At 60.4% G+C, this 10,832-nt stretch overlaps 1 protein-coding gene across 2 annotated transcripts; it reads right to left on the bottom strand.

Annotated features, from left to right (window-relative positions):
* Positions 1-2,891: 2,891 nt before the first annotated feature.
* On the bottom strand, positions 2,892-10,431 carry MYL9 (myosin light chain 9). Of its 2 annotated transcripts, XM_086474530.1 has the most exons (4): positions 10,404-10,431; positions 4,593-4,796; positions 3,288-3,449; positions 2,892-3,064 (listed from the first exon to the last, which is right to left on the bottom strand). In XM_086474530.1, exons 2-4 carry the CDS (start codon positions 4,774-4,776, stop codon positions 2,892-2,894), a joined length of 519 nt encoding a protein of 172 aa, XP_086330656.1. In that variant the 5' UTR covers positions 4,777-4,796; positions 10,404-10,431. The 2 variants fall into 2 exon arrangements, with proteins under 2 accessions (XP_086330656.1, XP_009948038.1); XM_009949736.1 differs by lacking the exons at positions 3,288-3,449; positions 10,404-10,431 and having other exon boundaries at positions 4,593-4,776.
* Positions 10,432-10,832: the final 401 nt, after the last annotated feature.

Here is a 10,832-nt window from a genome sequence, read left to right as displayed (position 1 = left end):
GTTAGGACCAGGACCGGGAAAAATTAATGTAGCATAGAAAGGGCTCTGAGCATTGCTGGATGAACTGGCATGTCTCCCGGCATCCTGTCTCCCACTGCGGCTAGAAGCAAGTGTTTGACAGAGGGTGAGAGCAGAGCCCGTGGGAGAGACACTCCCAGCCACAGGCACCCTGAGCCAGGCGTGGCTCCTGTGGGTCCAGTGATGCCCATGCACAGCCCGAGAAGGGGTGGGAAGCAGCACCGATCCCCACACCGCTGCCCCACTCCCATGTCTTCTTGCCCAGCCAGAGAGCTCAGCCTGCCCAGGAGCTCCTCGGATGGAAGCTGGTCTGTGCTGCCAAACCTCCCAGTTGCCCTTCTCAGGACTCTTCCACTTTGGCTCTAGCCCTTTCTTGTATTCCGGGTGCGGGCGATAAAAGGACCTAGAGGCAATGACCAAAGAGTGGTCTCTCTTTTAATCTCCTTTCTTTTCTTAGTAATTCCTAGCACGTGATTTTCTTTATCCTTTTTTTCTTGATTTTGACAGCCACTGAGCTCTGACCTTTCCTTGGGGCTGTCTCAGGGCACTTGGAGCCTGTTGTCTCACCAGTGAAGTCAGGGTTCATCTTCCCCACGTGCTTCACTTTCCATCAACCCACCTATGACTGCACCTGCATTTCGGTACATTTCACTGTCTCCAACGTCCTGCAAGACAGCCCCATCTTTGTTACTCAAATAACTTCTTGATCCATCTGCAAAGGGCTCCAGGAGGTGGGGGAGGCAGGACTTTCTTTTGCAAGGGCCATATTTACTCTTACCATGTGTACCCCAGTGTCCACTAACAAAGTTCCTCTACTTTGCTGGCATCAGGGTTGAAGGATACCCTCTCCTGAGAGTCCTGCAGTGTAACTACGGCCGTGCTGGTGAAGGAGGCAGCTCAGACACAATGGCTTTAGTAGCTGCTCGAGACAGCGTTTCTGAAAGCCCCACGCTGGAGCCTCTGGCAGCTCTCTGCTGGGGGCTAGCAGTGGTGACAGCTGGCCACCAAGTCCATCCCTCTCCTGACACTGGGAGAACCTGAGCTGGTCACACAAGCTAATCCTTTGGGGTCAGTGGGGCTGAACATGCAGCTGCCTCCAGAAGACAGTTTGCTCACAGCACGGCAGAGCCCTCACAGAAGCTGGAGGCCCTTTCCCGTGCCACTCCATTTATCTCCAGCATCAGCCCATCTGCCTCAAAGTGACATCTGTGAGACGTTCACTTTGGTGCGTGTCCCAGTGAAGGGGCCTTCTAAAAAGCCTCCTGCCCTCCAGCAGCCTTCAGGCCTGGGGCTTTGCTGTGGAAGTCAGAGAACTGTAGGTTTTCCCCTGGTACAGCAGGAAATCAGGGAAGCAGCTTGGCATCCGCGGGCCTGGAGGTGGGCTGGTTTGGGTGTCCTGCTGCAGAGCTCGAGCCATGACCCTGAGGAGCTCCCTGGAGAGCACGTGTTCAGCTTTTCACGTCGCTGTGTCCCTGATAATTTAGTTCATCTTTCCTTGTGTTGGCGGTGCCTGGGAAATAGAAGCACCGAGAACCAAGGAGAAGTTTCAACCATGGGTCACCTCCCAGGTGAGAGCATCGCCTGGGGCCTGGTGGGTCTCTGAGCGCAGGTTGCGCTGCTGACCCCTCTGATCCCAGCAGCACATGCCCACAGACCCTGTCCAAGCTTTCCCAGTGCGCTGGGAGCATCTCCAGTGTGCACTGTGCCCTTGCCACGTTTTGTTGGTTTGTCATCACTTTTTCCCCCATTTTAAAGAATGAAATGCAGGAAACTCATCCTTCCAGGGCAGGGAGATGGGCTGACTTCAAGCAGCACTTAAGACAGTAGCTTTGCAAGGCGGGAGCCCCTCCCGGTCCCACACCCTTCTCAGGGTGGTGATAAATAACCAAACCAAGGGGCCAACCCCCCTCCCCATTTCTTACCCTCTCTGTCTCTTACACCCACCCCCACCTGCTCAGGGTGATGCAAAAGGGTGGCCGAGCCCCTGGGACCCCGACCCAGCTGATGGGGGGAGTGTGGCCGGCACGTTGCAAAGGGTATCTCAGCCCACCCATCTGCCTGCCCTGACACAGGGGTTGAGCAGAGCGACCTTCATCCCATCAGCAAAGGCAGAAAATGATGCTCAAGCTGATTTTACAGAGGTTGGGAGCGATGTGGCTTCAAAACCAGGCTGCCCTGCTGGAAGGGGCCCCGGCTGGCATCGGCAGCAAGGTGGGGAGATGCAGTGCCCCAAACCCACACCCCAAACCTGCCAGGCAGGCAGGCAGCACGGCACGGCGCTGGTCCACAAGGGAGCCACAGACAGCCCCTCGCTGTATCACACCCATCGGGTTTTATACACTGCTTCAGCTTCCCGGATCCCTCCGATCACAGGCTCTAAAGCCATAAAACAGCCAGGGAGGAGGAAAGAAAGTGGGGTTTCTTTCATGAAGGAAGGGAGTGTGGGAGGAGAGGGGAGAGGTGCTTTCCCTCTGTGCTATGGCCCCAAGACGGGGATTGCTCAGGCTCGAGCCAGCCAAAATCCCCGCAGGCCAGCGCCTCACCTGGGATGCTCACCCTGGCCCAGGGGACCAGCGGCATGGTGGCTTTGAGGGGGTCAACGGCTGCTTGCGGAGGGGTCACAGCCAGCCTAGGGGGTCCCAGCGGGCGAGCCTGTGGGTGGGAGAGGCGACGGGAGGGGAGGTCTGGGGCTGATGTACGGGCACACAGTGGTACAGTGACGGGAGCGCTTCCCCTCCAAGCACTACCCGATGCGGGGTGCTGGTCCTGGGAGGTGTTTCCCATGGGGGGAGACTGCTGTGGGGCAGCAAGAGGGGGCCGAGGGGTGGGGGGCGTGCACAGGAGGAGGCAGAGGGGGTGAGCAGCCCCAGGCTCTAATCGTCCTTGTCCTTGGCCCCGTGCTTCAGGATGCGGGTGAACTCCACGTAGTTGAAGTTGCCCTTCTTGTCGATGGGTGCCTCCCGGTACATCTCATCCACCTCCTCGTCGGTGAACCTGTCTCCCATGGTGGTCAGCAGCTCCCGCAGATGGTCCTCGTGAATGAAGCCTGCAGGGATGGTGGGGGGTGGTGTTAGCAGGGGACACTGCGGGAGGGCTGAGTGGCAGGACCTTCCCCGCCTCTCCCAAAGACATCCCTGCCCGGCTCTCCCACTCTGGAGCTGCTTGGGGATTGTCTCCAAGGATTTGGCCCCAGCCCTTCTCCTGGCTGCACGCCCGAGGGGCCAAGCACCCAGGCAGGCAGCACGGGGCTTGGCAGGCAGTGCCCGTACCTGACGCCTCCTCGTCGAAGCAGGCGAAGGCGTTGCGGATGACGTCCTCCGGGTCGGTGCCGTTCAGCTTCTCCCCAAACATGGTGAGGAACATGGTGAAGTTGATGGGCCCCGGCGCCTCGCTCATCATGCCCTCCAGGTACTCGTCGGTGGGGTTCTTCCCTGCCGGATACAGGCAGGGGTGAGGGTGCAGGGCCCTGTTCCCGCCCCAGCACCCATCCCCAAGGCCAGCCCATGCACCCAGCCCGCTGGGTTTTATTCCTGGCAAATGAATTTGCTGGCGCATGTTCACCCACCCCATGAACAAGGGAAGGGGGTTTCTGCAGTGCCCAGTGCACCCCCTCGGCATCTCTCCCCATGCTTTAATCCATGCCAGATGCCACCTGGAACCACGCTCTACCAGGCTCAGCCTCGAGGGAGATGCAGAAATTCATCTGGGGGCTACTGGGAACTAAACCCACTGCTTTTCCCTGTCCCCCTGCAGCTGACAGCCAGCAGCACCCGAGGAGAGGGGCAGCAATGTCCCCGCACGAGCCTCGTGCCACTGATGTCCCTAGCACTGCTCCTACCATGGATGCATCAGGGATGGTTTAACCTCCCCTGCTGAGGTCTGCGTGCCCTCAGCCCCTCTGCTCCCAGAGCTGCGGCTCACCGGGAGGAGGGAGGTCCCTCCCACGGCCAGGCAGGACCTCCAGAACAAGTTTGGCTGCCAGGTCAATCATTGACAGACCTCCCAAAGCATCCTGGGGGTACCGCAGGGAGTGTGAGGTGGCAGCCGCGGCCTGCAGCAAAGGAGAACAGGGTCTGAGTGGGGAGCATGGCCAGACCTGCAAGTCTTAACCAGCCGAGGTATCCTGCTGGCACAGGGACCAGCCTCTTCTGTCACCCAGGCTGAGAGCAACAGGAGGGCTTTGTCCCGAAGGGCCTGACCCCAGGTGATATTCTGGGGTGAGACTACTCAAATACTCAATGGCTGCGGCTGGTGGTTGCCTCTAGGGCAGAGCTTCTCTGAGCCCAAGGGTCTCTTCCCTTCTAGTGAACATGGCTGTAAAAGCAACACACCAAGCTGCTGCCCTTGAGTGCCTCCACAAACACACCTTCTATGCTCAACTGGTGCCAGCAGAGAAATCTCCTCCCAGATTTTGCAGCCAGCATCAGGCTGGCCCAAAGCAGGAGGGCTGTGCCTCAGTGGCATCCCACCAAAGCCGGTCTTCAGTGCTGGGTCACCCAGCAGCTCTTCCCACTTGCCAAGGAGGTGTTGAGGGCAGAGGGACACAGGGAGGCACAAGGGAAGGGTCTCCTCACCAAGGGAAGCCAGCATGTCGTGCAGATCCTCCTTGTCAATGAAGCCGTCGCGGTTCTGGTCGATCATGTTGAAGGCTTCCTTGAACTCCTGGATCTGCGACTGGTCGAACATGGCGAAGACATTGGAGGTGGCGCGCTGGGGGCGCTTCTTGGTGGTCTTGGCTTTGGCACGTTTGCTGGACATCTTGGCGGCTGGAGTGGTACCTAGGAGCAGGGCAGCAGACAGGAGCATCAGGAGGGCTGGGGACGGGCAGAGCCCAGGGGGCCGGAGCAGAGGCAGGGACAAACAATTCCTGGCACCTCCAGTCCCGTGCCTCAGTTTCCCTGGCTGTCACACAGTTTGGCAATAGTAAGTGAAGGTGGTCGCAGGGTCAGACATGGGGACAGGTGAGACTCAGACTCTAACGGGTCCCCTCGCCAGAGCAGGCAGCGCTCCCTGGCACCCCTTCCCCAGGGCTGTCCCCAGGGGCTGCAGGCAGGGCTCCCTGCCTGACCCCTTGGCCCCCAAACCCGCTTACTGCCTGTCCCCTTTGCATCCCAGGCACAGCGACAGACGCCCAACCCAGCACCCAGCACCCCCAAACAGCCCTTAGCCCGAGGGGGGGCGGGCATGGGGACGGGTGTCTCGGCGTTTTGGGCAGAGCTTAGCCATGCCCGCCCCCCCCCCCCCCCCCCCCCCCCGCAGGGCTCTCCCCAGCCCAGTTCCTCCAGACGGCTCCCCCCAGCATCCTCCAGTTCGCTGCACAAAAGCAGCCCCCAGCCGCGTCCCCGGGAGGTGGGCTCGGCCCAGCACCCAGCACCCAGCGGGAAGGGGTTATCTGCTCCGGGCACATTCCTCACATACCGCCGCCTCCCTTCCCCCTCCCTCCCTCCATCCCACCTCCCGCCGCCGCCGTGTCCGGCCGGGCCAAAGGCCGCTCGCTGCCTCCCTCCGCGCCGGGGTGCCCAGGTGCGCCCCACGCTCTGCCCGGGGAGCCCACGGGGGGGGTCCCCGAAGTAGAGAGGAGGGAGGGCTAGAGGACCTCGGGGGGCTGCAGAGTCCCTGCGGGGAGGGAGAGAGCGGCCAAGCCACATCGGGACCGCGGGGTGCTGAGAACTGGCGCTGTTGTTGCAGGTAATGAACGCCAGGAGAAGGGAACCGCCCAGGGCAGCAAAGACGGGGGCAGCGGCGGGATGGACAGACCTTGGGGGACACGGCTGGGGCAACGCCCGTCCCATGGGGAACGGCAAAGGGACCCCGCGGACCCCAAACACCGCCGAGGCAGGACCACAGCAGGAAAAGCTGATCTTGCAAAGGGGGGGTCCTGCCCCCAGCCCCCACTGGCGAGCGCCCAGCAGAGCCGGGCTGGAGCAGAGAGCCCATTCCCACCCTGAGATGGTACCTCACGTCCCTCCCCAGCCTCCGAGCAGGGCTTTGGAGATAGCCCCCCACGCTGCCAGCTCGAGGGATGCAGTCAGTATTTAAGACACCCTGTGCCACGGGTGCCAGGGACCCAAACAGGATCCGTATGGGGTGCTCGGCACCCCCAGTGACCCCTGATGCTGCCTGAGAGGAGGATGCTCAGGCCTCTCCCGGCTGAATCCTGCCAAGTGTAACTCAGCAAGACGCCAGCAAAGACCAGCCTGGCAGAGGGAGGGGATCGGCTGCCAGCTCAGCCTGTGGGAAAGTCTGGGGGGAGGTCAGCCCGAGGGAGAGATGCTGCTCAGAGCCCTCGTGTTTCTCCTGCAGCCATTGCCCCCTTCCACGCAGCACCATGCCTCAGTTTCCCCATCTGGGTCAGCAGCTGGCATGGGGAGCATTTGGAGGGGGGGTTTAAATTAATGGGTTATGAATGAATTCCGTGAGGGAAGAGCAAAGTACTACCACTGCCCTGCTGTGTGCCCCGTGCCGTGGCAGGCAGCAGGCTGCCTGGGTTCCTGCCTTCTCTGGCAGGGGACATGGAGCAGTGAAGGAGCCACATGGTGTTGCATGAAGCAGCGCAAAGCAATAACATCAGCCAGCCACGGGCCAGCAACCATGCCCGGATGGTCTGAACACCCTGGGTGTGCTGCTCCAGGATCTGTTTCCCAGCTGGGTCCACTCAGGGGGACCGCAGGGTTATGGGATCATCCCTTCCAGGGGACTCTAGGGCTGGCATGGTCTAGAGCAGAGCAAACAACCTTCTCCTGCACCCACACAGCTCCTGCCAGCCCTCCCCAGACTGTACCTGCTTTCTGGGTCTTTCCCTCCCCTCCTGCTACCCCTCTTCCAAGGCGTTGCAGAGGCAGGGCCTGCAGCGGCCACCAGCCTGGTCCCCACCCTGCTGCAGTCCCCAGGCTCCCCTAGCTGGGCTGCGCTGGAAGGACATCTCGGGGACGGTGTTAAGTGCCAAATCCAGCACCATGGCACCCAGCCAAGCTCTCCCTCCACCCTGACACCCACTCCCATCCCGCCGCGGGAGCAGTGCACCACACCAGAGAGCCTGGCAGCACCCACCGAGCCCAAGCTGGGCCCTTCATCTGCAGAGGACTTGCTCCATATCCCCCAGGAGATGGTCCCCTCTTGTCCCCCATGAGCCCCAGTGGCTGCAGGCACTGGGATGGAAACTGCAGCCCTCAGCCCCCTCCCTTGCGCTGCCCCGAGCTGCCCCGACTGGCACCCAGCACCTAACAGCAGTCATCAAATCATCCCGCCATCCCCAAAATGCTTGGTCCTTTCCCAGAGCCAACCAGTTTGTCACCAGCCAGTTGAGGAGAGCAGCAGGACTGGGGAGCCCAGCCATGCCCACAGCTGGCTGGGCAGGAGATCTCACCGCCCACAGCCCATCTCTTGCCCACTGCTTCCTCCAACGCCGCTGCACCGTAAAGCTCTTTGCAGCAGGACGGCCTCTTTCTGCCTGCCCAGTGCCTTTCGGCATGCGCTGCTGGCCCATAACCATCCCCCAGGCAGCGGCGTGGGGAAGCTCAGCTGAACACGACATCTTCGCTGTGCCGGGCCAGAGCCAGCGATAAAAACTCTGCTGCTGGCCCACGGCACTGGGCTCAGCTTTCAAAACACACCGAATTATTAGCAGAATTATTAGCAGAAGACTAGAGAAATAAGCAGGAGTTCTGCTCTCACCACATGAATTAATATTATCCAAATATTTACCCTGCCCCAGCTGTGACCAGCAGCAGAAGCACTGCTTGGCACCCTCTCCAGAGGGATAGTTCTTGTTAGGGGGATTAAGTGTGATTTTGACAGCACATGGTTTCTCGGTTTGATCCAAAATATGCCCTGGAAAGATGCTTGGTCCCAAGGTCCAGCTTAGCCTGGTCACCTCCTAACCATTCTATTTCTGCTGTTAGCAGACCTCCTTGGGCTGGCTGGGACTTGGGAAGAGGCGTTTTTGGGTCAGTGCAGGGAAAGATGCCTCTTCCATGAGACAGAAGTAATTGGCAGCGAGGCCTCATTCGACAGGGGCAGTCCGTGCTCTGCACGAGGGCTTGACAGCTGCGCTCCCCTGGTCTTCAAGCCCGTGCTTTCTGGGATTCCCAAAAACCCAATGCCCAGACGGCTTCAGGGAACGCCCAGCCACGATGCCCTGCACACTGGAGTGGACCCAGCTGAGCCAACTGGTGCAGCCACCAAACCTCCAGTTTCCTCCTCAGCAAGAAGGACACCCACAGAGACCAGTCCTGCTCCTGCCACCCCCCGCTGAAAGCCCCAGCCCAGCACTGCTCCAGCCCGGGAGCTGCTGAGCAGCAGCAGAGCCGAGGAGGTCAGCGCTGGGGTGAGATCCCAGCCAGCCTGACGTGAAAGCCATGTGCCGATCTGATCACCGCACTCGCCCCGTCACCAGCTGCCTGTATTCCCTTGTCCTTCTGCCACCGCTCCTGCCGAGAGCATCTCTCCGTCTCCTGCACCACCGGGCTTGTGCCTTCCCCACCTGAGAGTCAGACCCAAGGGGCCATGGGGGTTTAGAAAACAAAACGGTTTAGTTTTAAAAAGAAAGAGCAAAGACCCACGGTTATCAGAAAAATAAACTGCCATGCGTTTCCTCCTTGGTGAAAAACAAAGAGCAACTCCATCCTGGTGCTGCTTCCTGACTGTGCCGGGGAGGGTGGCAGCCAAAGGGACATCATAGTGCTGCCAGCGCAGGCGGGCCCTGGCCTTCTCCCTCCCACCTGCTTCCACCCCTTCCTACCCCACACCTTCGCCTGCGCTGCTCCAGCTGAAACATAAAGCAGCGGGGAGCTGCTGCTGGCCCAGCGGGCTGAGCGGGCTTGGGGCTGGCACGAAGGAGGGGTGCTACCGCCAGGGAAGGGACGGAGCAGATCCCCGTGCAGAGGCAGCAGCCTGTCCCCAGGCCCCGGGGTGTTCCCGTGTGTTCAGAATCGGGATATGCTGCTACGGGTTTCCCAAGGGTGGCTCCTCCAAAGCTGGCCATGCAACCGCAGGAGCCACCTCTAAAAGTGCTGACGAGGCACCACGTGGGGCTGCCCTGCAGTCCCCAGCACAGCCGGAGAGGGGACATCATCTGCTGGCAGCCACGAGATTCCGGCAGCGAGACGTGCATCTGCTGGATGCTTTCGGTCAGGGTAGGGCAAGAGCGAGTCAAACAGCTTGGGCTGTCCTGGAGGGCATCCTTGCAGGGTGAATGATGGCCCCTCAGGGGAACTGTGGTTAAATCTCTAGCCCGTGGCTCTTCCTAAAATTACTGGCTAGTACCAGCAAGCCACAACACAGCTGTGTTTATACCGGGCAAGCACTGGCCCTCCGCGATGCGTGGCCAGCCGCACCTCAACACACGACAGCACCGCAGGGCCTGTAGCCCAGCACAGGCAGCAGCTCCCGTCCCCTCTCCCAGGGTGGCGCAAGGACCAGCGTGGGCAATGCCTTGCAGCTTCCCGCCCTGGCACAGGGCATCCTTCCACCCATAAAGCTTCGCCGTCTGCCAGGCACCTCTCCCAGCACCAGGACTGCCCAGGAGCGGCCATCCCGCCTCCGGAGCCAGCGGGACACACGGACCACATTGTCATATGCTGGAGGAGCGAGGAGGGAGCAGCTCGCCTTCCTCGCCTAATTCGTCATTAAACTGCCTCTTTCCTGCGGCACAGCTCTGCTCAGGATGCCCTCGGGATGTGGCATTGCTCAGCTCCATCCCCGCTGCGGAGGGGTGCGGGTGCCGGGGGAGCCGCACGGCCGGCCAGAGGCACCGGGAGCTGCAGGAGGAGCCCCCCCGTCCCACTCGGCACTGCGGGAACAGAGGTGGGCTGCCGTTGTGCTCCTTTTCTTGGCCTTATTAGAGATGGATGTGGGAAAGGGAGTTTAGAGGTGAGGGGAAAGCAGAACCCGAGCCCCAGGCTGTGTCCCCAGATCAGCTCAGCCACCAGCACTGAAGGCAGCGACCAGGTTTCACAGGCGGATGGGAAGCAGCAGGGCAGCAGCAGGGAGCCAGAACTCAGTGTGCAGCGACCCCCGGGAGGGAGAGTTCATCCCTCAGCTCCCACCACACACCGAGGACTCAGCCAAGCCCACACACACCTGTGGGGCTCAGCTGCAAGTTCGGCAGACGGTTTCTGGGCTAGCTCCTTCCCACCAAGTTTAGGGGACGAGGACCTCACTTGCCCATGTGGCACACACAAACCCTTCCAAAGCGCATCTTCTGGGACACCATGAGAAGACCATGCACACCGACCATCACGGCACAAAAGACCCAGCACCCTTCTGATGCCTGGGGAGGCTGGGAAACAGGACCATGGGGCAGAAAGTCTTCATGGCCTCAGGCCACCAGCATAATATGCCCTGGACTGGGTTTGATATTTTCCCGGGAGAATTCAGGGGCTCACCTCGGCGGGGGAATCTGGCCGCAGCGCCTCAGAGGGGGAGGTGACCGCAAATTCCTCCTACAGCTGCACGGAGCACAGAGCCTGCCAGTGACGAGAGGAAAAAAATTCAAGTGACTGAAGAAACCAAACCATCTTTGGTCAGCAGCAGTGGTTGTTGACACTTGGGGATGTTCCGCTCCAAAGAATGCAGCTTCGGCCGCCGCCTTCTCCTACACATCCCTGTTTTAGGGTGTCCCTGGCTTTTATCACAGTCATAACATTTTGTACCAGAAGGGCATGCAGGGAGGGAAGCCAAGAGGACCTCGAGTTTTCACGGCAAGGCTAAACAAAACACAACGTCCCTCTGTGTTTAAGACCGAGGGAAATGAGCTAAATAAAGCTTTTCTGCCTTACAACAGTTTATTGCCTGAAAGTTGCTCACAGGTCACC

The sequence above is a fragment of the Leptosomus discolor genome, chromosome 17 (assembly GCF_034619465.1).
Source record: "Leptosomus discolor isolate bLepDis1 chromosome 17, bLepDis1.hap2, whole genome shotgun sequence".
In the NCBI taxonomy this organism is placed as follows: domain Eukaryota; kingdom Metazoa; phylum Chordata; class Aves; order Leptosomiformes; family Leptosomidae; genus Leptosomus; species Leptosomus discolor.
Note: the sequence above shows the minus strand (reverse complement) of the source record. Positions and strands in the feature narration are given on the sequence as shown.